This window comes from Ranitomeya imitator, chromosome 6, assembly GCF_032444005.1.
Source record: "Ranitomeya imitator isolate aRanImi1 chromosome 6, aRanImi1.pri, whole genome shotgun sequence".
Classification (NCBI taxonomy): domain Eukaryota; kingdom Metazoa; phylum Chordata; class Amphibia; order Anura; family Dendrobatidae; genus Ranitomeya; species Ranitomeya imitator.
The window spans coordinates 214,666,596-214,693,961 of NC_091287.1; the positions used below are offsets into that span (position 1 = coordinate 214,666,596).

The following is a 27,366-nucleotide window of genomic DNA, read 5'->3' on the forward strand; positions in this document are numbered from 1 at the left end:
TAAAGTTGTTTAAGTTGTATAGTAGGTATTTTGTAGGTACTAGTGATTCAACATGCACAGTCTATTGCCTCTGAACTTTGGATGCGATGATGTTTGTAATCATTTGTATCTGATGGTATGTTTAATAATGATAAATGTAATATGTGCAATGTTTGTCTATTCTGAAATTAATAAACGAATTTAAAAAAAAAAAAAATATTAGAAAAGACTTTTTGACAACGAGGATGATCAATGGGTGGAGCAGGCTGCCACGAGAGGTGGCGAGTAGGGTTGAGCGAAACGGGTCGGCCATTTTCAGAAGTCGCCGACTTTTGGCAAAGTCGGGTTTCATGAAACCCGACCCGACCCCTGTGTGGCCATGAAGTCGGCGATCTTCTGAATCTGGAATCGGAATTCCGATACCGATTCCCGATATGTTTAAGATATCGGGAATTGGTATCGAAATTCCGATTTAAGTGTAAAATAAAGAATAAAAATAAAAAATATTGCTATACTCACCCTCGGACGCGCCCTGGTTGTAATCGGGAGCCTTCCTTCCTAAGAATCAGCGCTTGAAGGACCTTTCGATGACGTCACGGCTTCTAATTGGTCGCGTGACGCCCATGTGACCGCTCACGCAACCAATCAGAAGCCGTGACGTCATCGAAAGGTCCTTCAAGCGCTGATTCTTAGGAAGGAAGGCTCCCGGTTACAACCAGGGCGCGTCCGAGGGTGAGTATAGCAATATTTTTTTTTTTTTATTCTTTATTTTACACATTAATATGGATCGCAGGGCCTGAAGGAGAGTTTCCTCTCCTTCAGACCCTGGGAACCATTAGAAACCCAATGCACTGCATTGGGTTTCGTGTTTCGGCCGACCCCGACTTTTCTATAGGATCGGCCGATTTCACTCCACCCGACTTTTGAAAAAGTCGGGTTTCGTGAAATCCGACCCGATCCTATAAAAACAAAAGTCGCTCAACCCTAGTGGCGAGTTCTCCTTCAATGGAAGTCTTCAAACTGAGACTGGACAGACATCTGAGATGGTTTAGTGAATCCTGCACTGCATTGAGCCCCCTGGACACGATGACCCTTGTTGTTCCTTGCAACTCTAGCACTCTAGGATTCTATGAAAATAAGCAAGTTTGCAAATGGCTTGCTTTATCAGCTGTAATTCTCCTGACAACTTACATAGGGTACAACTAGATTCCAAGGACATCGACCACCAGAGTCTGGCCGAGTATGTGCAGCAGTTACATTCCAGAAGAGGGGCTAAAGAGGCATTCTCAAGCTGTTTCTTAACAGCACACAACTCTGCAGTCTAATTACTTCATGACTGCAGGGGAACAGGCACTACTCTTATAGTGACAGAACTCATCTGTTTCCTTTTGCTAAGGTCATTGTTCTGAAGTGTATACTGTTACCACTATATCTGCATACAGAAATAAGGGTACCGTCACACAGTGCCATTTTGATCGCTACGACGGTACGATTCGTGACGTTCCAGCGATATCCATACGATATCGCTGTGTCTGACACGCAGCAGCGATCAGGGGCCCTACTGAGAATCATACGTCGTAGCAGATCGTTTGGAACATTCTTTCGTCGCTGGATCTCCCGCTGTCATCGCTGGATCGGTGTGTGTGACACCGATCCAGCGATGTGTTCGCTTGTAACCAGGGTAAACATCGGGTTACTAAGCGCAGGGCCGCACTTAGTAACCCGATGTTTATCCTGGTTACCATCGTAAATGTAAAAAAAAACAAACAGTACATACTTACATTCCGGTGTCCGTCAGGTCCCTTGCCGTCTGCTTCCCGCACTGACTGACTGCCGGCCGTAAAGTGAAAGCAGAGCACAGCGCGGGAAGCAGACGGCAAGGGACAGACACCGGAATGTAAGTATGTAATGTGTGTTTTTTTTTACGCTGGTAACCAGGGTAAACATCGGGTTACTAAGCGCGGCCCTGCGCTTAGTAACCCGATGTTTACCCTGGTTACCCGGGGACCTCGGCATCGTTGGTCGCTGGAGAGCTGTCTGTGTGACAGCTCCCCAGCGACCACACAACGAATTACCAACGATCACGGCCAGGTCGTATCGCTGGTCGTGATCGTTGGTATATCATATAGTGTAACGGTACCCTTAGAGGTTTTTAAAATAAAGCCCATGGCTAAAGAAAGAGCTGTGATTAGGAGAACTGCTCTGGACACTGACGATGCTGGGAGTGGGAGCCTTGTGATTATGCCGAACTCATAGCAGCTTGGTCAGGAGTTGAAAGTGAGTGGGAGAGGTAAGCTGTTAGCTGCTCTATTGAAATCAGTGGCTTGGAGAAGGCTTTCCAGGATCTCCCTTTGCTAAACTCCCCTCACTTGCTGCCACTGTGGACAGTGGCATCTAAGTAGATACAGTGCCGGAACCAAAGCTCAGTCTGGTCCCAGCACATACAATAGAAGATCAACTGTGTATAACAGCCAAATTCTACTGCAGATGGCACAGGCATAACACCTGAGTGCAAACTCCATGGCATAACTGTTTGCCCAATGGTGGGAAATCACCAGAAATTTGGACATGCAGTTACACCTATTCAAAGGAAGGGGTTCGTAAAATTTCAGGTTGCGTTCATGCAGTTAGGTTTTTGAAAATAAAGGCCAGTACTGGATTCAAGAGGTCTATTCTTCAAAGGCGTCTTCTGTTTATGATCCATTCCTGGATTTGACTTCAAAAACTGCATAAAAAACCTAAATGTGGAAACATATTCCTACTCAGGGTTATTTCACACATAGTGGGGAAGATTTATCAAGGTAAATAAAGCAGAATTTACATAGAAAAAGTTGTCTTTCATGACTTATGCCTTATCTGACAAAGGGGCCTGGCCTTGCATGCAACACCGTGAGGCAAAAATGTGCCTAAAGGAAACTAAAAAAAAAGGTGTTAAACTTAGACTAAACAGTCTAAAAACATGCCAAATTTACCAAACAGAATAAACCAATAAGATAAATCTGGTACACTTTAAGACTGTCTAGTCTAAGGCTACTTTCTCACATCAGGTTTTTGTTGTTAGGCAAGATCCGGCAAATTTGCAAAAAAAATGGATCCGTTGCAAATAGTGAAAAACTGATGCACCGAATCACTTTTTTTTTTGCTGGATCCGTTTCCAGTTCCAGGGGGAAGGGGGGGGGGGGGGGGGGGGAGGAGGGCGGGAGAGAGAGAATCCGGCAAAAAATAAATGAAATGTGTGGCCATCAGTCGCAATCTAGCGCTAACACAACCCTATGAGAGAAAAATGGATCCAGCGAAAAAAAAAATAAGGATCCGTTTTTTTCAAAACTTGCCGGATTGTGCATAACGGCAAAAACCTGATATGTGAAAGTAGCCTAAGTTTGCACTGGTTTTTTGTTTGTGACTGAAGTGCATTCTAAAAGAATGGGAAATATACTAGACAGACTTTTGCTTATCCTTGCTCTATTCACTTCTGGCTTAAATAAGAAAACCAGGTCCAAACTAAGGCCCTATAACATGCATATGGGCATGTATTTTAAATACAACTCTCTTAAGGGAGTTGCTAAAGTTGTAATACTGGCAAATATAACATACAGAAGATTTTTTTTTTTTTGCCCCAGTCCTGTGTGGTGCAGTCAAATTACCTTGCCCTTCTGATCAACAAATGATAGTGTATGTTTTCTCCAATGTTCTTCAATAGGTTTCTTCTGCTGTCCTTGTAGTGGCTTAGAGAAATCATATTCATCAATTCTGACCTAGAAAGAACAAACCGATAAAAGATCTAATCAGTCATTCTAATCTTCCTGAAACGGAATGGGACACAGGAGCTTATACCACTCCACCACTGAATAGGGTCCTAATCTTAAATGTAAAAAGAGGTTGGCCACTTTTACTTAATTTTAAGGCTATGCGCACACGTTGTAGATTTTGATGGGGATCCGCAGCATTTTGGGACGCGCGGCATTGCATCTGAGCCATATTGTAGTGCACAACCAATGTTAGTCAATGGGAAATTCAGAATTGGTGTTCACATGCCATGTCAATTCTCTTTGCGGATCTGCAGCATTTCTGCACCCATTGACTTCCACTGAGTCAGTAAAATCCGCAAGTGTAAAATGATTTGCGGTTTTGCTGCGGAGTTGCGTGCTAAAAACGCTGCAGATAGGGAGCAGGAAGAGTGTGTGTGTGTGTGTGTGTGTGGAGAAGATGTGCGTGTCTGTGTGTATCTGTGTGTGTCTGCGGGTGTGTGTGTCTGTGTGTAGGCAGGCATCGTCTGATAGGACTTCAACTCCCATCAGGCTATGTTTGCCGTCACATAGAACAGTGACAGCATTAGCCGATGATGGGACATTAGCTACTATGTTGAATAGTAAAAAGAAAAAAAAATACACATACAGTAATACTCGCCAAACAGCTAATCCCCAATGCCCTCGATCGCCTGCAAAAAAAATAAAATAATAAAGCATCGGTAAACTCAGTAAACTCCCTGTTCCGATGTAATCCATTTAAAGGGAACCGGTCACCCCCCCAGGTGTTTAAAACTAAAAGAGCCACCTTGTGCAGCAGTAATGCTGCATTCTGACAAGGTGGCTCTTTTAGTTATTGGTGCTGTAAATGCAGAAATAATCCGTTTTGTAATTTGTCCGAAATACCGGTCTTCAGTCCTGGAGGCAGGTCTTTCCCCGTGCTGCAGACACCTCACAGCCGTCACTCAAGTCTTCTTGGCGCCGGGCGCTGCCTCCTCGGCGCTGTTTGTTTTGAAATCTGCCGGCGCCTGCGCTCTTTTGTCTTGCCTGGGGCAGGCGCAGTGAGCGCTGCCCGTCTGTCCTCATATGCAGTCTCGCAGACTGCGCCTGTGCGGCCGCCCTGCTTGTGTATCCCAGCCCCTCAGTGTAATGATTTATTCACACTGCGGGGCTGGGATTCCTGGGCATGCGCACTGCGTGTCTAAGCCACTCACCCAGGTAGGCTGAGGAAATCTGCCACCCAGTTCTCTTCGCCCGGAATGTGGACTGCTGAAATTACAGAGTGATTCCTCTTGGCCCAGAACAGTATTTGTTGTACCTCCTGCATGGCTGCCTTGCTGCTGGTGCCCCCCTGATGATTTATGTAGGCCACGGCTGTGACGTTGTCCGATTGAATTAGGACAGGGCGACCTGCCAGAAGATGGTGGAAATACTGCAAAGCTAGTCGAACTGCCCGAATCTCTAAGAGATTGATGGGGAGATCTGATTCCCGAGGAGACCAGCGCCCCCGAGCTGTGTGGTGAAAGAACACTGCTCCCCAACCCAGGAGACTGGCGTATGTTGTAACCACAGCCAATTGGTTGGGGAAAAGGGTTTCCCCTCCAGTAGGGACGAGCTGTTTAACCACCATGAAAGAGCCTGCCTGACCTTGGGAGACAACCGAAATCTGCAGTTGAGGGAGAGTGGATTCCTGTTCCATACTGCTAAGATTGCCTGTTGGAGAGGTCGAAGGTGAAGTTGTGCAAATGGTACTGCTTCTATAGTTGCAACCATCCTTCCTAACACCCTCATGCAGGACCGGATCGTATGAGGGTGCGGTTGCTGAAGATTCTTCACTTCCTGTCGAAGGGCTAGGACCTTGTCCTGGGGAAGGATTGATAGGGCTTGAGCGGTGTCCAAAATCATGCCTAGAAATGAAATCCTCCGAAATGGTTGTAGGGATAACTTCCTTAAATTTACTAGCCAACCTAGACGAGAAAGGGTGTCTATAGCAATGCTGACATTTTCCTTGCAAGCTTGAAAGGTCGGCCCTTTGATCAGAAGATCGTCTAGATATGGCAAGACTACTATGCCTTGAGAGTGCGATTCACATAGGTTGCCCTTAGTAGAATGCCCCTAGATTGGGGATACAAGTACCACTAAATATTGCAGACATAAATCACATTTGTTTTTTTTATTTTACTACCCAGAAAATCCCAAAAACAAGAGGTACTTAAAATATTATTTATTGAACAAAAATAAAACATACATGAATATCCAATATCAAAAAATAAACAAAGTTATAACTGAAAGATGCAGGATCCAAATAAAAAGAGGGACATAACCATAAGAGAGCCACCAAATCTTATAGTACTGCGGTGAAGCTAGATAAAGACAGGCTAAATACCTCACATAAAGGCGCCCAGTTGGGTCTAATGGAACTAGTGCCGTAGCCAATGTAAACCATATATTGCGTGGTATATTCCTATCTGAGATATAGACTATCCATAACGCTTATGGTACAATTTATGTGGAAGCCCCAAAAAAGTAGTGAATATAAAGTGAACCAAATACACATTACCCGCAGTATCTAGTGTGGTCTCTCTCCGGCGTCCCTCTGCCCCGACGCGCGTTTCACTGACGGCTTCTTCAGGAGAAGGAGGCCTGAAGAAGCCGTCAGTGAAACGCGCGTCGGGGCAGAGGGACGCCGGAGAGAGACCACACTAGATACTGCGGGTAATGTGTATTTGGTTCACTTTATATTCACTACTTTTTTGGGGCTTCCACATAAATTGTACCATAAGCGTTATGGATAGTCTATATCTCAGATAGGAATATACCACGCAATATATGGTTTACATTGGCTACGGCACTAGTTCCATTAGACCCAATTGGGCGCCTTTATGTGGTATTTAGCCTGTCTTTATCTAGCTTCACCGCAGTACTATAAGATTTGGTGGCTCTCTTATGGTTATGTCCCTCTTTTTATTTGGATCCTGCATCTTTCAGTTATAACTTTGTTTATTTTTTGATATTGGATATTCATGTATGTTTTATTTTTGTTCAATAAATAATATTTTATTTTAAAGTACCTCTTGTTTTTGGGATTTTCTGGGTAGTAAAATAAAAAAACAAATGTGATTTATGCCTTGAGAGTGCAGAATGGACACTACAGTTGACATGAACACCCTGGGGACGGAGGCCAGCCCGAAGGGTAAGGCCGTGAACTGGAAGTGTAGGTTGTTTAGAGCGAACCGGAGAAATCTTTGGTGAGGAGGAAAAATGGGAATATGTAGGTAGGCGTCCTGAATGTCTATTGAGGCCAAGAACTCTCCCTTTTCCATTGAGGCGATAACTGACCGGAGAGATTCCATCCGAAAGTGACGAACGCGGACAAACCTGTTTAAGCGTTTCAGATCCAGAATAGGTCTTACTGTTCCGTCCTTTTTGGGTACTACGAAAAAATTGGAATAAAACCCCTGAAACCTTTCTTCCCTTGGAACAGGGGAAATGACTCCGCTGAGACGAAGGGACTCTATGGAATTGTACAGGTCTGGTCGGTGGGACTCGGACCTGGGAAGACGGGATGGGAAGAACCGGGAAGGAGGCTGAAAGACCAGCTCTATCTTGTAACCTGAAGATACGAGCTCTCTCATCCACCGGTCGTGGACTACCTGAAGCCAGACCTGGTGAAACAAAAGTAGACGTCCGCCTACTCTGTTGGAGGCACTCCGGAAGGCCTCCAGTCACTAGACCGAAAACCTTTGAGTCCTAGACCCTCTGGATCTAGATGACTGGGAACGCATTCTTCCCCCTTGGGTGGCAGTATAGGAGGTCCGAATGTCTCGGTCCTGATTGGGACGACCCTTTGCAGCAGAGCCCGATGCTGGAGCCCATCTAGCATTACGAAAGGGTCTGAAACGGGCCTGGAATTGGCGACGAAAAGGCTGTCTAATCCTCTGTGGAGGAAGAAACTTGCTCTTCCCTCCTGTGGAGTCAGAAATAAGTTGATCCAGCTTCTCTCCGAATAAGCAACACCCCTGATATGGTAGGGTTGTAAGAGACTTTTTAGAGGTAGAGTCTGGCCACCATGTTCTTAACCAGAGTGCCCTTCTAATGGCAATTGCATTAGCCGCAGCAGATGAGGCGCAGTCTGCAGCATCTAAGGATGCATTGATCAGATAGCTACCAGAAAGTGCTATCTGAGATGACATTTCTGCCAGCTCTGCTGGCAAATCCCTTTCTTGAAGAGCCTTTGTTAAAGACTCTGACCAAGACATCATAGCTTTAGCGACCCAAGTTGCCGCAAGAGAGGGAAAAAGTGCTGAACTTGAAGCCTCAAAAACGGAACGAGTCAAGCTTTCTATAAGACGATCCGTAGGTCCTTAATTGACGAGCCATTAGGAAGAGAAAGCAAAGTGTTAGAGGCTAAACGGGACACCGGAGGTTCTACAGAAGGATTTTCTGCACATTTACTACATAGCTCAGTAGCAAAGGGGTACCTAGCCTTCAAGGCTTTTTGCCCCGAAAAACGCCTGTCCGGGTGCTCCCGGTTACGCCGAATCAGGTCCTCAAACTCGGGATGAGAGGAAAAAACTCTATGGGCCCGTTTGGCCCGCTTAAATGAGACTTTGTGATCTGAGGATAAGGCGAGTTTGTCTTCTATCCCCAGGGACTGATTTACAGCCTCAATAAGGCTATCTACAGATTCCTGAAACCCAGGAGTCTCAAAATTAAGGGACTCTTCTGACTCATAGTCGGTCTCAACTTCCCCACTTTCTGCTGGGGAAGGAGAACGTGATACAGAGCTCCAGGATGCCGAGGCACCTGAGGGCCTGGGCGACGCTGTGCGAATTCGCTTTCCACGCATCTGCCTAGTGCAAGCGCGGCCCCTGCAGGCCGAAGGCTCCTGAGACTCCGAGGCCGAAGAACTGCTGGCCCTGACCACTGGGGTCTGAAGGGATTTGATTGCTTCAGTTCGGGACGCCATGGATTGTGACAAGGACGTGACCCATTCTGGTGGAACTGCCCCAGCCTCTGCTTGAGGGGCAGGAGCCGAAGAGATTGCTGGGAAGCTAGCAGAGGGGGGCTCCTGGGCGCGTTCAGAGTCGCAGGCCTCGCAGAGACGATTGCTCTGGGCATGCGGGAATGCAGCACGACAAGCTACGCAAACGGTGTATGAACCGTGTGAGATTTGGCCCTTCTAGACATGGTGATCCGTAAATGCCATACCCAGGGCCTGAGACCGGGGAAAAAACAATGCTTCTGCTGTCAGGCTGGAGGGAGAAGCACTTACCCCAGTCCTGTGTCCCCACGAGTAAGGTGTGGAACGAACACATGATGCGGAGCCAATGTGCTACCTTTATCCCCAGCCGACCACAGGAGGCAGAACTGCCGTGATACGATGCGGCCTGTAGTAGGCCTGAAGCCGGACCTCGATTTTCCTGGGCAAGGAAAGGAGGGGGCGGATCCGGAAGTAGACGCGCTGGAGGGGCGGGGCCTCACCATGCGGTTTGCTGGATGGAAGCCGGGCCTGTTTGACCCGGAAGTGCATGCTGGGTGCCAGGCCAGAGCCTGAAGCCTCTGGAAAGGTCGTGGCGCCGGCCGCACTGTACCACTGTGACGCCAAGATGCGCCGGAAGAACCGCACCGACGGAGCTCTGGGGACTGCGACGCCGCTCATCACCCGACACTAGATCAGCGCAGAGACGCCCAGATATGCCCAGGGCCTGCCTTCAAGGTAAACTGCGCCTGTGTCAGGAGCCCCCCTTTTCTGCCCCTCCCTCCTTTTGCAAGCGGAGCCCAAAGGCCAGTGTGTAGCAAAGAAATCCAGCGGGGGGGGAGGGGGAGCCGAGCAAATGACGGTGCAGGAACCCTAACTCCATTTCCTGCACTAGGATAAGGAGCGGGACCGTCCACCACCCCATCTATCACCGCAGCAGAGCAGAGGTGTAGAAAATAAGGGGGGTCACACGGACGTCTAGAGGGCACCTGTACAGCCTAGGGTCTACAATACCTCAGGGTGGTCAGGGCCAAGTCCGGTGAGCAATCCCACGTCGCGGGAAAAGATACGTGGAGAATACTGGCACGTGCTTGCCCGTTGCTGGTTTGGGGAGATCGGACCCTCAAAAGGGTCCGTCGACCCCTCAATCCATATACTGTAGCGATGAGAAAAAAGGGTCCAAAGGATCCAGGACCCAGAGGTGTGCCTCCTTCAGACACTAAGCAAGAACTGGATTCTCTGGTATCCAGTGTCAGGGTGTATACGACGGAGGAGGAGCTAAACTTTTTTTATGTTTACTTAGTGTCAGCCTCCTGGCGGCAGAAGCATACACCCACAGTCCTGTGTCCCCCAATGAGGCGAAGGAGAAAAAAACCCAAAACCATTACACTTACCTTCTCTGCGTCTCTGCGCTCCTTCACAGCATCTTGTTCCGGTGCCAGCAGCTGCTTTATGCTTGTAAGCAGCGCATAGTGGGGACGTCATGTGCTGCTTACAAGCCGAGCACAGCTGCCGGAATACTCACTGCTCTGCACGCCGTCACTGTGTGTGTGGAGGGCAGAGAGTATTCATCGCTCTTCAGTAGCAAGCAGTGTCAGCCGTAGGCTTCCTGCAGCTGCCGGGCGTTCACGTGTGCCCGCTACTAAAGGGAATGAATATTCACTGCTATCCTCTCCCATGGGCGTGGAATGCAGTGAATGTTCATTACCTTTAGTAGCGGCACACATGAACGCCCAGCAGCTGCAGGAAGTGCCCTGCATCTGCGGCTGACAATGTGCTCGCTACTAAAGAGCAATGAATACTCACTACCCTCCACGCACAGTCCCTGTGTAAGCAAGTGTAAAGGTTTGTTTTTTTTAATATTTTTCTGATAGGGTCATGAATACAAGGATAGGGATGAATGGCACCATTCCTACCATGATAGGGATGAGGGGGACATGCCTACCAGGCTAGGGATGAGGGGACCAGGCATCCCAGGATGGGGATGAGGAGGCTCATGCATACCAGGATGAGGGGAACATACATACCAGGATGGGGGGACCATGCACACCAGGATGGTGATGAGAGGGGCCATGCATACCAGGGTAGGGATGAGGGGGCCATGCATACCAGGATAGGGATGAGGGGGCCATGCATACCAGGATAGGGATGAGGGGGCCATGCATACTAGGATAGGGATGAGGAGGTCATACATACCAGAATAGGGATGAGGGGGCCATGCATACCAGGATAAGGACGATGATGGAGGCATATATACCAGGATAGGGGATATTAAGTACAGAATTTATCACATTTTTTTGCTTCAATTTTTTTTCTAATTTCCTCCTCTAAAACATAGTTGCGTCTTATGGTCTGGTGCATCTTATAGTCTGAAAAATAAGGTACTTTAGACATATGTCATAGATAGCTTTGCTATGTAACTGTTAAAAAGATGCTGTCATAGCCTATGGGTTACTAATGTCAGTGTAAGGCAGCAGTCATCCATTTATAGCCTAAATTTTCAACTGCTTAGCCGATACAGTGGGGCAAAAAAGTATTTAGTCAGTCAGCAATAGTGCAAGTTCCACCACTTAAAAAACAGGATTTTTGGTTGCTTACCGTAAAATCTGTTTCTTGAAGCCTCCATTGGGGGACACAGGAACCATGGGTGTATGCTGCTGCCACTAGGAGGCTGACACTATGCAAATAAAAAAATTAGCTCCTCCTCTGCAGTGTACACCCCACCGACTGGCATTATACTCTTCAGTTAGTGAGAAAGCAGTAGGAGATAATGAAACAAGGTTGAAAAACCATAACCACAAACTTGAGAACTGTAACGTGAGAACAGTCATAGAACAGATAACAACAGAAAACATTGGGAGGGAGCTGTGTCCCCCAATGGAGGCTTCAAGAAACAGATTTTACGGTAAGCAACCAAAAATCCTGTTTTCTTTATCGCCTCTCATTGGGGGACACAGGAACCATGGGACGTCCCAAAGCAGTCCCAAGGGCGGGAAAACAGACTTCCATCAGGTCAGAGGACTCACCACTGCCGCCTGCAGGATCCTTCTGCCTAGGCTGGCGTCCGCCGATGCGTAGGTATGGACCTTGTAAAATTTGGCGAACGTGTGGATGGAAGACCAAGTTGCCGCTTTGCAAAGCTGTAGGGCGGAAGCCCTGTGGTGCACCGCCCAGGAGGCGCCGACTGCCCGGGTAGAGTGAGCCTTAATCCCAGGAGGGGGCACTCTGTTCTTGGCCCGGTAAGCCTCCAAAATTGCCGTTCTGATCCAGCGAGCAATAGTCGCTTTAGAGGCCGGCTGGCCTCTGCGCGTGCCCTCAGGAATGACGAAAAATGAATCCGTCTTCCGGAAAGAGGATGTTCTATCCAGATAAATCCTCACTGCCCTGACTAGGTCCAGCTTGTTCAATGATCGCTCCAGAGGATGAGTCGGAGCTGGACAAAAGGAAGGTAGAACGATGTCCTCGTTGAGGTGGAAGGTGGAAACCACCTTAGGAAGAAAAGAAGGTGGAGGTCGGAAGACCACCTTGTCCTGGTGAATGACCAAAAATGGAGGGCGGCAAGACAGTGCCGCCAGCTCGGAAACGCGGCGAATGGACGTGATGGCCACAAGAAAGGCCACCTTCCAAGATAAAACTGATAGAGGAATCTCCCTAAGAGGTTCAAAGGGAGAAACCTTCAAAACGTCCAGTACCAGGTTTAGGTCCCATGCCTCCACAGGGGCCCTGTACGGCGGGACGGCGTGGGCTACCCCCTGAAAGAAGGTCTTAATCTGTGGCCGAGAGGCCAAGGTCTTCTGAAAGAGGATGGAAAGCGCAGAGACCTGACCCTTCAGGGAACTAAGAGCCAGGCCCGAATCCAGTCCTGCCTGAAGGAAGGCCAAAAGAGAAGGCAGGGAAAAAACCATAGGTGGCACGCGGTTGGACTCGCACCAACGGAAGTAGGCCTTCCAGGTGCGGTAGTAGATCCTGGAAGACGAAGGCTTCCGAGCCTGAATCATGGTGTGAATCACCCGGTCCGAAAGGCCCGACGCTCTTAGAACCGCGGTCTCAACAGCCACGCCGTTAAACTGAGCGACCGAGAATTCGGGTGGCAGATCGGACCCTGGGACAGCAGATCGGGCCTGTCTGGAAGGCACCAGGGAGCGTCCGCGAGAAGGTTGACGAGCTCCGCGAACCAAGCTCTCCTGGGCCAATCCGGGGCGATCAGGATGACCGGCACCCCTTCCGCTTTGATCTTCTTCAACAGTTTGGGAAGTAATGGAAGGGGTGGGAACAGATAGGGCATCTCGAACTGTGACCAAGGAATGGCCAGAGCATCGACGCCCACTGCAAGAGGATCGCGTGACCTGGAGACGAATTGTGGAACCTTCCTGTTGATCCGAGACGCCGTGAGATCCACATCCGGAGTTCCCCATCGAAGACAAATCTGATGGAAGACCTCCGGATGCAGGGACCATTCCCCTGCCGCGAGACCCTCGCGGCTGAGGAAGTCGGCGGCCCAGTTTTCTACGCCGGGGATATGCACCGCGGATATCACCGGAACCGTTGCCTCTGCCCAAAGGAGGATCTTGGACACCTCGGCAAGGGCCAAGGAGCTCCGAGTCCCCCCCTGATGGTTGACATATGCCACAGCCGTGGCATTGTCCGTCTGGATCCGGACTGGAAGGCCCTTGAGAATCCTTTCCCAATGGCGGAGGGACAGAAAGATGGCCCGAATTTCGAGGACGTTGATCGGCAGCGCGGACTCCTGCAGCGACCAACGGCCCTGAACCGTCAGGTGGCGAAAAACCGCACCCCAGCCGATCAGGCTGGCATCCGTTGTCACCACCGGCCAGTGAACCGGAAGGAAGGACCTGCCCTGGGAGATGAGAGGAGACGTCAGCCACCAGTTGAGAGACCGCTTGACCCGAAAGGAGAGTCTGATCGGCCGATCCAGGGAGAAGACCGACCTGTCCCACTGAGACAGAATGGCTTGCTGAAGGGGTCGAGAATGGAATTGGGCGAAGGGAATCGCTTCCAAGGTAGCTACCATCCTCCCCAGAACCTTCATGGCCGATCGGAGGGAGGGAGGCCGAGGACCCTGGAGCAAGAGAATGTCCCGACAAAGGGTGGATCTCTTGTCCTTGGGAAGGAAGACTCTGGACTGACGAGTGTCGAAGAGCATGCCCAGAAAGATGATGCGCTGAGAAGGAATAAGGCAGGACTTCTTCCGGTTGACCAGCCATCCGAAACGGGATAAGGTGTCGAGAACAATGGACAAGCTTTCGTGGGCCTGAGCAAAGGACGGAGCCTTGATGAGGATGTCGTCGAGGTATGGAAACAGAACCAAGCCTCTGACTCTCAAAATGGCCATCAGCGCCGCCATGATTTTCGTGAACACCCTTGGCGCGGTTGCGAGACCGAACGGCAGGGCGACGAACTGAAAATGGTCTTGTTGCACTGCGAAGCGCAGGAAACGGTGATGTCCGGGAAATATTGGAACATGTAGGTAGGCGTCCTGGATATCTATAGAGCATAGAAATTCCTGAGCCTCCATGGAAGCAATTACTGAACGAAGGGATTCCATCCTGAAGTGTCTCAGGCGAACCCTCCTGTTCAACAATTTGAGGTCCAGAATGGGACGAACCTTGCCGTCTTTTTTCGGTACCACAAAGAGGTTCGAGTAGAAACCCGTGTACCGTTCCTTTTCTGGGACGGGAACGATTACCCCGGATTTGAGCAGAGAAGCGATGGCTGCGAAGAAGCCCGGAACCAAAGCGGGATCTTTTGGAGGACGAGATTGGAAGAAACGATCTCTGGGTCGGGAGGCGAACTCTATTTTGTATCCCGAAGACACAACTTCCCTGACCCATGCATCCTCTACTGCGGAAATCCAGACGTCCCTGAAACGGAGAAGACGGCCCCCCAACCTGGGAGTCGGGCTGGAGTCTTGCCGAGAGTCATGCGGAAGTGGATCTTCCAGTCCTGGGCCTGGACGATCTACCCTGGGAATAGCGAGGACGCCAGGACGGAGTGGGCCTGAAGGACACCGCCTTCTTCTCTTGACGTGCCTGTGGCCTCTGTTGCTGCTGGGAAAAGGAGTTTGACGCAGCGAAGCGACGAAAAGGCCGGAACGAGCGAAACTGCCGTCTAGGAGGAGGGCGACGAGGTTTAGCCTGGGGGAGAAGGGAACTTGTGCCCCCAGTGGCGTCCTTAATGATCTGGTCCAGCTGGGAACCAAAGAGACGAGAGCCCTGGAAGGGCAGACTAGTGAGGGACTTTTTGGAGGACAAGTCCGCCTGCCAGGCCTTGAGCCAAACGGTCCGGCGGATGGCAACGGCATTGCTGGAAGCCTGAGCCGCACAAGAGGCGACATCCAGGGAGGCTGAAACCAGGTATTCACCAGCGTGGGAAATCTGGTTGGCAAGTTCCGCTAATTGCGCTGGAGGAGCCCCGTCCAGGATACCTCGCCGCAGATCCTTGGCCCATTTTGAGATGGATTTTGAGGCCCAAGTGGAAGCAAAGGCCGGGCATAGCGCTGCTGAAGCCGCTTCGAAGGCAGATTTTGCGAAGGATTCTATAACTCTGTCGTTAGAATCCTTCAGAGACGCTCCGCCGGACAGTGGGAGCACCGTGTTGGTGGACAGCCTGGACACAGGTGGATCCACCGAGGGAGAGACCGTCCAATTGGCGGTAAGATCTGGTGAAAAAGGATATAACACCCCCAGGCGTTTTCCCCTCTGAAAACGTCTGGTCGGATTCTCTCTCTCTCTGGCCAGGATTTCCTCGAATTCAGGATGAGGGGCAAAAAATCTTGAAGGTGGTTTGGCCCGTCTAAACGAAACCGCCTGATCTGCGGGTTCCGTAGAGGGATCCTTAATGCCACAGGTTTGGTTTATAGCCCGAATGAGGTTCTGGACCGACTCACTCATGGTGGCGATTTGGCTAGGATCCAACTCCGACATCTCCTCTGAGGGCGCATCAGATAAAGCCTCGCCTGACTCAGGGGAGGAGGAACGGTGCGACACCAACCGCGGGGGAGGGCCGTGCGACGAGATGGAACGCGAAGAGGACTCAGACCGACGTTCCTGTCTGGACCTTTTGTGGCTAATCAAGGAGGGCTCGGGCGGCGGTTCCTGCGACCCGCTGGCCACTGCAGGGGTCTGCAGGGGTAACCGATCCAGCGCGGACACCAGGGTTTGAGACACCCGCGTTAAATCGGCCACCGATTGTGACAGAGAAGCGGCCCAGCCTGGGATGGGGGGATCACTCTCGGGCGGAACAGCCGGGGGATCCTGGGCGGTGGGAACAATCGGGTTGCTGCAGGACTGACACAGCGGGGAGGACTGACCTGAGGGAAGTTTGCTGTTACAGGACGAACATGCAAAGTACGTGACTAAGGTAGTAGATGAAGAAGAAGTAGGGGGGCGAGAGCGGCCCCCTTTAGAGGAAGACATTTTGAGGGACCCTGAAGATGCCAGTTGGTTAGGGGACAGAGGGCAGAGGGGGGTGTCAGACTGCAGTGCAGCTACTCACGGACCCGGTCCTGGAAGATGTCCCACTTGTCCTTGGTGGAGAAGTCCCCAGGTGCTGAGCTCACAGAAGATGCCGAAGGAGCGCTGCGTGAGGCACTGCAAGGGCTGCTGCTGTGGTGTGAAGCGATGCTCACACCAGACGAGTGTCCCACAAGGAAGGGGGCGGAGCTAGACGCAGAGGCGCCGGTGGGCAGGTCACAGTATGTCGGGCGGGAAAAAGCCCGCCCGCAGAGGCGGAAGTGACAGATCCGAAGACCGGAAGTAGGCCCCGGCCGAAGCCGGGGCCTAAATTAGGAACCGGCGGCCGGGAAACGAGCCGCGGCGCCGGTATAGAGCGCCGGAACTATGCGCCGCGACGGGAGGCTGGCGGCACAGGCGCCGCAGCCTGCTAGGCTGCGCCGCTGAAGGGCGCCGCAGATCCACCTCCTGCGGCGCCGGAGCAGTGCGCCGCGACGGGAGGCTGGCGGCACAGGCGCCGCAGCCTGCCAGGCTGCGCCGCTGAAGGGCGCCGCAGATCCACCTCCTGCGGCGCCGGAACAATGCGCTGCAGCGATAAGCAGCGCGATAGACTGCGGGGCTGCTGCGCTGAGGGCTGTGCCCAGAGAAAAACCGCCGCGGAAAGGAGCGAACAGCAGCCAAAAGCTGCCAAGAAAGAAGAGAGAGCGCTGCGGCCAGAAAAGGGCCCCGCACTGGAGCAGAAGGCCCTTGCAGAATGGGGAGAATGCTTGGAACTCCAGGAACCGATAAAAAATCGACCGCGCCACAAGGATACAGGCGATGACCGGGTAAGAGAGGGTCACCGTTTGGGAGCCCTTAACAAGAATCCCCCCCCTAACAAGGATCTGGGATGGAATAGGGGAAATACTCACCTAAAAAAACATCCCACGCCGTACTAACCTTAAAAGAGGGTGAGACATCCAGGGCTGATGGACGTCCTCGTCTCCTCCAACCGACAGGCTCTGGTGGGCGAGTGGGTGGGGGACGGAGCCAGGACCGGACTTCTAAGCACGCTTGTGTGCTAGGATCTTGGTCCTGGTGTGGGATCTATGAGGATACGGGGTGGCAGTACACGCCGTACTCATAGTCCGCTTGTGGGACTACAGGTGTGACTGCTCACCCTGTATCCCTTCCGAAAACCTGAAAGAAAACGACGCACATTGAGGTAGATAAGGGTCTAATGAAAGACCCGTGTCCACCTCCTACTGACACTAAGCTAAACTGAAGAGTATAATGCCAGTCGGTGGGGTGTACACTGCAGAGGAGGAGCTAATTTTTTTATTTGCATAGTGTCAGCCTCCTAGTGGCAGCAGCATACACCCATGGTTCCTGTGTCCCCCAATGAGAGGCGATAAAGAAAGATGAGAGGCGTCTGTAATTTACATCATAGGTAGACCTCAACTATGGGAGACAAACTGAGAAAAAAAAATCCAGAAAATCACATTGTCTGTTTTTTTAACATTTTATTTGCATATTATGGTGGAAAATAAGTATTTGGTCAGAAACAAAATTTCATCTCAATACTTTGTAACATATCCTTTGTTGGCAATGACAGAGGTCAAACGTTTTCTGTAAGTCTTCACAAGGTTGCCACACACTGTTGTTGGTATGTTGGCCCATTCCTCCATGCAGATCTCCTCTAGAGCAGTGATGTTTTTGGCTTTTCGCTTGGCAACACGGACTTTCAACTCCCTCCAAAGGTTTTCTGTAGGGTTGAGATCTGGAGACTGGTTAGGCCACTCCAGGACCTTGAAATGCTTCTTACAAAGCCACTCCTTCGTTGCCCTGGCGGTGTGCTTTGGATCATTGTCATGTTGAAAGACCCAGCCACGTTTCATCTTCAATGCCCTTGCTGATGGAAGGAGGTTTGCACTCAAAATCTCACGATACATGGCCCCATTCATTCTTTCATGTACCCGGATCAGTCGTCCTGGCCCCTTTGCAGAGAAACAGCCCCAAAGCATGATGTTTCCACCACCATGCTTTACAGTAGGTATGGTGTTTGATAGATGCAACTCAGTATTCTTTTTCCTCCAAACACGACATGTTGTGTTTCTACCAAACAGTTCCAGTTTGGTTTCATCAGACCATAGGACATCTTCTCAAAACTCCTCTGGATCATCCAAATGCTCTCTAGCAAACTTCAGACGGGCCCGGACATGTACTGGCTTAAGCAGAGGGACACGTCTGGCACTGCAGGATCTGAGTCCATGGTGGCGTAGTGTGTTACTTATGGTAGGCCTTGTTACATTGGTCCCAGCTCTCTGCAGTTCATTCACTAGGTCCCCCCGCGTGGTTCTGGGATTTTTGCTCACCGTTCTTGTGATCATTCTGACCCCACGGGGTGGGATTTTGCGTGGAGCCCCAGATTGAGGGAGATTATCAGTGGTCTTGTATGTCTTCCATTTTCTAATTATTGCTCCCACTGTTGATTTTTTCACTCCAAGCTGGTTGGTTACTGCAGATTCAGTCTTCCCAGCATGGTGCAGGGCTACAATTTTGTTTCTGGTGTCCTTTGACAGCTCTTTGGTCTTCACCATAGTGGAGTTTGGAGTCAGACTGTTTGAGGGTGTGCACAGGTGTCTTTTTATACTGATAACAAGTTTAAACAGGTGCCATTACTACAGGTAATGAGTGGAGGAAAGAGGAGACTCTTAAATAAGAAGTTACAGGTCTGTGAGAGCCTGAAATCTTGATTGTTTGTTTCTGACCAAATACTTATTTTCCACCATAATATGCAAATAAAATGTTAGAAAAACAGACAATGTGATTTTTCTGGATTTTTTTTTCTCAGTTTGTCTCCCATAGTTGAGGTCTACCTATGATGTAAATTACAGACGCCTCTCATCTTTTTAAGTGGTGGAACTTGCACTATTGCTGACTGACTAAATACTTTTTTGCCCCACTGTAAGTCACAAAAGGCTATTGAGAACCCCATGAAATATTATATAAAAACACATCCTTGTGGGGATGCCATACAATGGATACCATAATAAATATCTGTAAGAGATACCTTGTCTGAAATACTGTGACGTTCTACTACCATATATAAGCCCTTCCTTTACCTTCTCTGTCTTTGCATAGGCCATGATGGAAAAAGGTTTTGCTAAATTATTTACCCCTTCCCACAGCAATCAATTTCGTTTTTGAACTTACATTTTTTCCCCACCCTTCTACCCGAGCCATCATTTTTTATTTTTCTGCTGACAGTGATATAACGGCAGGTGTTTGTGGGATGAGTTGTAGCTTAGAATGACATTCATTTCACTATGCAATGCAGTGGAAAATGGATTTTTTTTCACAGCGCTCTTTACACAGAAAAATGACCAGACAACATGACTCTCCCGGTGAGTACGATTATGCCCATACCAAAGTTCCATAGTTCAGTTTTTTTTATTTTAGTAGTGAATATCAATTCAGAAATTTCTAAAAAGAAAAAAAAATTTTTTGCCATTTTCCAAGACCTATAACTATTTAATTCTTCAATCCATGGAGCTGTATGAGGACTTGTTTATATTGATACCATTTTGGGGTACATACATGTACCAACCCTGAAGCCATGGGATTCTTTTAAGCATGCCTCTTGCTGCCATGTTAACCTAACAGCAAGACATAACTTTTTTATTTTCCTGACAATATGGCCATGTGAAGACTTGCTAACACTGACCTGCCATTATGATTCTCCAGGTCATTACGAGTTCCCAGATACCAAACATGTATAAGTTATTTTTTATTTTTAAGTGGTGAAAAAAACATCCAAAGTTTATTAAAAAAAAAGCTGCCATGGGCATGATTTGCAACGCGCTTACGGCACATGCATGTTAAATGCTGCTGTCACAGATTGACAGAGGCATTTAACATGTTAGCAGCAGCGGGTGTATCACGATTCCACTCACGGTTAGGGGCACATGACAGTTGATCAAATAAACTGTCATGTGCCGGAAAGGGTGCGGGATCATAGCCAGAGCCCTCACCAAACAGGTTGAGGTACCCAATGACGGACGCTGCTCGTCATTGGGTGTTAAGGGGTTTGAAAAGGAGTCAGTCAGCTTGCACTATTCACACTGCATTGATTGTGTGCAAACACAGGAAAACACTCTCCTGTGCTGAACACAAGCTGTGTTTAAAATGGTAGGGATTCAAAAAAATGAAGTTGCCTTTATTAAAACTAGATCATTCATTGGTCATTTGTTACCTGCACTAATAACCACTTAAAGGGAACCTGTCACCCCCGAAAATCGCGGGTGAGGTAAGCCCACCGGCATCAGGGGCCGGAGCCGTGGCTGAAGATCAGAAGAGGACGTCTTGGAATGAAGATGGGAGGCGCCGCAGCGGACCAGAGACACCCATCTGACCAGACCAGTAGCGGGACCGCCCCTGGGTGAGTATAATATAACGTCTTTTTCTCCTCTTTCAGGTAACATCGGGGGCTTATCTACAGCATTACAGAATGCTGTAGATAAGCCCCTGATGCCGGTGGGCTTACCTCACCCGCGATTTTCGGGGTGACAGGTTCCCTTTAAGCTCATCTGTAGGACAGGCATGGCAGATGTGCACCAGCGTTGTATGGTGTGAGATCAGGAGAAAATCCAGCATCATACACTATGGGTGGGAGCTGTATTATACAGTTGGCACCTATCTGTAACTGCTGGACAATTCTTTTGAATGTTGCGGTCAATAGCATCAATGGCATCCAAGTAGGTGGGCAAGGAGGGGAAGGGTGGGATGTGTTAACACACAACTATGTAGACCTGCAAATAAAAAAACTAATGCACTCCAAAGTGGGGTTAGTAGGGTAGCAAAACGAAAAAACAGGATTTTTTGGTTGCTTACCATAAAATCTGTTTCTCGGAGCCCTCATTGGGGGACACAGGAACCATGGGTGTATGCTGCTGCCACTAGGAGGCTGACACTATGCATAAAAAAAATTAGCTCCTCCTCTGCAGTGTACACCCCACCAAGTGGCATTATTAACTTCAGTTAGTGAGAAAGCAGTAGGAGAAAAAAACAATAAGGTTGAAATAATGTAACCATAAACATGAGAACTGTAAACATGAGAACAGTCATAGAACACAGAACACCATAAACTGAATAATATGGGAGGGTGCTGTGTCCCCCAATGAAGGCTCCGAGAAACAGATTTTACGGTAAGCAACCAAAAAATCCTGTTTTCTCTATCGCCTCATTGGGGGACACAGGAACCATAGGACGCCCAAAACCAGTCCCTGGGGAGGGAAAAAACAGACTTCCATCAGGTCAGAGGACTCACCAGTGCCGACTGAAAGATCCTTCTGCCTAGGCTGGCTTCCTCCGAAGAGTAGGTATGGACTCTGTAAAATTTGGCGAACGTGCTTTGCAAAGCTGTAGGGCGGAAGCCCTGTGGTGCACCGCCCAGAAGGCGCCGACTGCCCGGGTAGAGTGAGTCTTAACCCCATGAGGGGGCACTCTGTTCTTGACCCGGTAAGCCTCCAAAATTGCCGTTCCGATCCAGCGAGCGATAGTAGTCTTGGAAGCCGGCAGGTCTCTACGCGTACCATCAGGAATGACGAAAAAAGAATCCGCCTTCCAGAAAGAGTCTATTCTAGCCAGGTAGATTCTCACCGCCCTGACGAGGTCCAGCTTGTTCAACGATTGCTCCAGAGGATGAGTTGGAGCTGGACAAAAATAAGGTAGGACAATGTCCTCATTGAGATTGAAGGTGGATACCACCTTAGGAAAGAAGGAAGGCGGAGGTCTCAGGACCACCTTGTCCTGGTGGATTAACAAGAAAGGAGGTCGGCAAGCGCCACCAACTCCGAAACGCGGCGGATAGAGGTGATGGCCACAAGAAAGGCCACCTTCCAAGATAGAACTGACAGGGAAACCCCCCTGAGAGGCTCAAAGAGGGGACCCCTCAGAACCTCCAGAACAAGATTAAGATCCCATGACTCCACAGGGGCTCTGTATGGAGGGATAGCATAGGCTACTCCCTGAAGGAAGGTCTTGACCTCTGGCTGGGAAGATAACATCTTCTGAAAGAGGATGGAAAGCGCAGAAACCTGGCCCTTAAGGGAACTAAGGGCCAGGCCCGCATCCAGTCCTGCCTTAAGAAAGGCCAAAATAGAAGGAAAAGAAAAAATCATAGGAGGAACGTGGTTGGACTCGCACCAACGGAAATAAGCTTTCCAGGTGCGATAGTAGATTCTGGAAGACGAAGGCTTCCTAGCTTGGATCACAGTGTGAATGACCCAATCTGAAAGCCCGGACGCTTTTAGAATTGAGGTCTCAACAGCCACGCCATCAAACTGAGCGACTGAGAATTCGGGTGGCAGATCGGGCCCTGAAACAGCAGATCAGGCCTGTCTGGATGTCGCCAGGGAGCGTCTGCGAGAAGGTTGACGATCTCCGCAAACCAAGATCTCCTGGGCCAATCCAGGGCGATCAGAATGACCAGCACCCCTTCCGCCTTGATCTTTTTCAACAGCTTAGGAAGCCAGGGCAGGGGTAGAAACAGATAGGGGAGCACAAAATGCGACCACGGAATGGCCAGAGCGTCGACGTCCACTGCGAGAGGATCGCGGGACCTGGAAACGAACCGAGGGACCTTCCTGTTCATTCAGGACGCTGTGAGGTCCACATCCGGAGTCCCCCATCGAAGACAAATCTGATGGAAGACCTCCTGATGCAAGGACCATTCCCCCGCCACGAGGCCCTTGCGGCTGAGGAAATCAGCGGCCCAATTGTCCATGCCGGGAATATGCACCGCGGATATCACCGGAACTGTTGCCTCTGCCCAGAGGACGATCTTGGATACCTCGGCCAAGGAGCTCTGATTCCCCCCTGATGGTTGACATATGCCACATCCGTGGCATTGTCCGTCTGGATTCGGATTGGTAGACCCTGAGAATCCTTTCCCAGTGAAGAAGGGACAGAAAAATGACCCGAATCTCGAGGACATTGATCGGCAGAGAGGACTCCTGCGCTGACCAACGACCCTGAACAGTCAGGTGACGAAACACCGCACCCCAGCCGAGAAGGCTGGCATCCGTCGTCACCACCTGCCAGTGAACTGGAAGGAAGGACCTGCCGTGGGAGATGAGAGGTGACATCAGCCACCAGGTGAGGGACCGGTTGACCCGGGGCGAGTGTCGCATCAGGCGATCCAGAGAAAGGACAGATCTGTTCCACTGCTCGAGGAGAGCCTGCTGAAGAGGTCGTGAGTGAAATTGGGAGAAGGGGATCACTTCCAATGTTGCAACCATCCTTCCCAGAACCTTCATGGCCGATCGGAAGGAGGGAAGCCGAGGACCTTGGAGCGAGCAAACTTCCCGACGAAGAATGGTTCTTTTGTCTTCGGGAAGGAAGACTCTGGTCTGACGAGTGTCAAAGAGCATGCCCTTTTTGAAAACGTCTGGTCTGATTCTCTCTTTCTCTGGCCAGAATCTCCACGAATTCAGGGTGAGAAGCGAAGAACTTGGAAGGTGGTTTAGACCATCTAAACGAAACCGCCTGGTTTGCGGGTTCCGTAGAGGAGTCTTTGATGCCACAGGTCTAATTTATCGCTCCAATGAGGCTCTAAACCGTATCTCTCATGCTAGAGATTTGGTTCGAGTCCAGCTCCAAAATATCCTCCGAAGGCGCAACTGAGAACGCCTCGCCTGACTCAGGGGAGGAGGACCGGGGGGAAGCCGAACGTAGAGAAGGACCGTGAGGCGAGATGGAACGGGAAGAAGACTCAGATCGGCGTTCCTGTCTGGATCTTTTGCGGCCTATAATGGAAGTCTCGGACGGAGCATCCTGCGACCCACTGGCCACTGCAGGAGTCTGCAGGGGCAATCCATCAAGCACGTACACATGGGTTTGAGATACCCGTGTGGGATCCGCTACCGATTGTGACAGAGGAAGCCCAGCCAGGAGTGGAGGCATCACTCTCAAGCGGAGCGGCAGGAGAATCCTGGTTGGTGGGCATAATCGGATTGCTGCAGGCCTGACAGAGGGGAGAAGACTGACCTGAAGGAAGCTTGCAGCTACAAGACGAACAAGCAAAGTGTTTGACTAAAGCAGAAGAATTCGAGGAAGTAGTAGGAGGATGATAATGACCTCCCTTAGAGGTAGACATGATGTACGGGCCACTGAGGAAAATGCCAGAAGGTTAGGGGACAGGAGGGCAAAGGACAGTGTCAGTCTGCAGTGCAGAGCTACTCAAGGCAGACAAAACTGTTTCCAGGTGGAAGAAGCTGCCCAGCTAGCAGATAGACGTCCAGGGAAGGTAGTCCTTCAGGCAGGAAGGCAAGGAAGCTCCTGCAGCAATAAGGCTGAAGACCTGGAACACCTTCATGATGGCGACCGCTAGATAAGGAGGCCAGAATGCACGCTCTGGAGGGCCGGCGAAAAGCACTTGTGGTGCCAAAATGCGATCCTGCAGCGACACTGAGTGGGCGGGACTAGCTGCATGGGCCAGGGGCACAAAGATGGAGCCGGTGGGCGGAGTCGGGAGAATGATTGTCGGTTGGGAGAAAAGCCCGCCCGATGAAGGCAGAAGTGGGCGGAGTCGCGTTGCCAGAAGTAGGCCTGGGCAGAAGCCTGGGCCTAAATTAGGGATCGGCGCCCACCAACGAGAATCGGGGCGCCGGAACAAGGCCCAGGCAGAAGCCGGGGCCTAAATTAGATGCCGGCGACCACCGAAAGGGAATCGCGGCGCCAGCCGGAATATACCCCCGCCGCAGACAGTGCGGCTGCCAGCCCCTGGGTGAAGAAACAGCGCGGCTGCCTGCAAAGGCCGCCATGCTGAAGCAGCGAGGCCGCCCGTGAAGGAAAAGGTAAATGGGGCAGCTGAGTCCTGGGATAGCTGTTCGTCCCCTAAGAAATCGGGGCCTACAAAAAATAGGGGGAACTTAGAGCAGATCTACCTAATGACCCCTAATGTGGGACGGGTGGGGGTATAAGTATACTCACCTAATACATCCCACGCCGTCAACTATTACAGAGGCCTCAGGCCTCGCTCCCATATGGACTCTGAAAAGAGAGAGAGAGAGGTACCTCAGTTCATAGAGTAATCAATATGTCCAGGGAGCTGCTGAAGGACATCCTCGTCTCCGCAACCGACAGGCTCTGGAGGGCGAGTGGGTGGGAGACGAAGCTGGGACCGGTCTGGAACTCCACAAACACGCTTATGTGTTAGGGGCTTGGTCCAGCTATCAGATCTATGAGGATACGGGGTGGCAGTACACGCCGTACTCATAGTCCGTATTGTGGGATTACAGTTGTGACTATTCACACTGTATCCCTAAGGAACATGGAAAGGAACGACGCACATTGAGGTAGATAAGGGTCTAATAAAAGACCCATGTCCACCTCCTACTGACACTATGCTAAACTGAAGTTAATAATGCCAGTCGGTGGGGTGTACACTGCAGAGGAGGAGCTAACTTCTTTGTGCATAGTGTCAGCCTCCTAGTGGCAACAGCATACACCCATGGTTCCTGTGTCCCCCATTGAGGCGATAAAAAAATGGCTGCATCTTCAAGGGGTTTAGAAGATGCTAAAGACTTAAATTATCAGTATCAGGGGAATTTCTACAGACAACAGACCATTTGTCATGATCTATCTATAATGGTAATAATATAATATTTATAAAAAAAACCTCAACATTGGTCATTTTTTGTCATGCAGACAGTATAACTATTGTCAATACGGAATATATGAAAGTCAGGATTGTTTCATCTGAAAAACATTTACAAAAGCAGAGCTCATGATAGGGGCTTACATGCATCACAGATCCATCTCACCTTATAGTCCTCTCTGGCGTGAGCACCACGACTTTCCTTACGAGCTTCAGCTCCATAGATAGTCTGAAGTGCATTAAGCATTAGGTTTTGTAATTCAAGTGCCTCCACCAAATCAGTGTTCCAAACTATTCCTAAAATTGATCATTAAAAAATGTGATTATATTACTTTAATCCTCACATGCAGGCAAATTATAAGCAGCTAGTTAGCAAAGGAATAGAGGGTGACTTATGTGTTCTTACGGGGTGTCAAAATAACACATGGCAATGCAGGTGGTTGTGGACTACAAATTGAACATTGTAAAAGCTGTTTGTTTATGGCCGCAAGGTTTTGCTTATGTGTCAATGCCCTCAGAATGGAGGTTAACAAGATACACTTTAGAGTCTCATGATGCTAAAAGCCACTTATAAAATAAAAAACAATGTGGATAGCAATTTTCATATAGGGTAGCTACGTGGTATGTTCACACGTGTCAGACATGAAAAATGCATCCTATGAGTATGAGTGTGAATGGCGTTTCATTCAGCAAAAAAAAATATGTGTGGACAAATATCAATAGAGCTAACCATTGTGTAAATCTGATAGAAACCCTCGGCAAATCCGGGTGGAATTCTGAGGACACAGATTTTAATATATGAAAATACCCCTGGTGAAATCACCCTTTCTATTTGTATTTCTAGTGGGATGGTTACAAGTTTTTAATTCAAACACTGGCTCCTGGTCATTAGTACATCCGTAAGTTTGCATTTGGAGGTTTGCTTTTTGAGTCCTACATAGTGTTGGGCCAACGTGCCCTGATAACATGTTATCATGCTCAGGTGTTATCAGAGTATCTTGGGTGTGCTCATATAATGTGCTTGAGTCCCTGCGGCTGCATGATTCGCGGCTGTTAGACAACCTGACCACATGCAGGGATTGCCTGTTTGTTAGAATCATGCAACCTCAGGGATTCGAACATAATCTACCAGCATTCCCAAGATACTCTGAGCATGCTCAGATAACATGTTATGTTACAGAACCGATGACAATTTTGGATACCTTGATAATGCCAACATGTATGCAATGCTAAAAGAATCATGAAAACATGGTCTATTGGGCCCATGAGGACTGGAGTTTGGTAACACTGCACTAGACCAAGATCTAAAATTTGGTGAAGTCTATGTTGTACACTTTACCAAGTCAGTGACTTACAGGAGAAACTGAAATGTTGTCATTGAATTGATGTAAAATAAATACCCAAAAAAGAACACCACGATGCATTACCTCGGTCATAGGTTTTGATGTCATCCATGGAAGCGTTGACTGCACTCAGCTTTTCACACCCTTCCTGTAGTACAGAGCCGGTTCGGAATACAGCAGCATGAGTCTGCATGGTCTGAAGCCA

The 27,366-nt window shown here is 49.6% G+C and overlaps 1 protein-coding gene across 1 annotated transcript in view; it reads right to left on the bottom strand.

The window, feature by feature from the left end:
* SDHA (succinate dehydrogenase complex flavoprotein subunit A) overlaps positions 1–27,366 on the bottom strand; it is a 92,025-nt gene that overhangs the window by 12,316 nt on the left and 52,343 nt on the right. The window contains exons 12-14 of the mRNA XM_069730468.1: positions 27,246–27,357; positions 25,985–26,115; positions 3,624–3,734 (exon numbers count right to left, since the gene is read on the bottom strand). Coding sequence (XP_069586569.1) covers positions 3,624–3,734; positions 25,985–26,115; positions 27,246–27,357 — 354 coding nt within the window. The remainder of the gene's footprint in view (positions 1–3,623; positions 3,735–25,984; positions 26,116–27,245; positions 27,358–27,366) is intronic.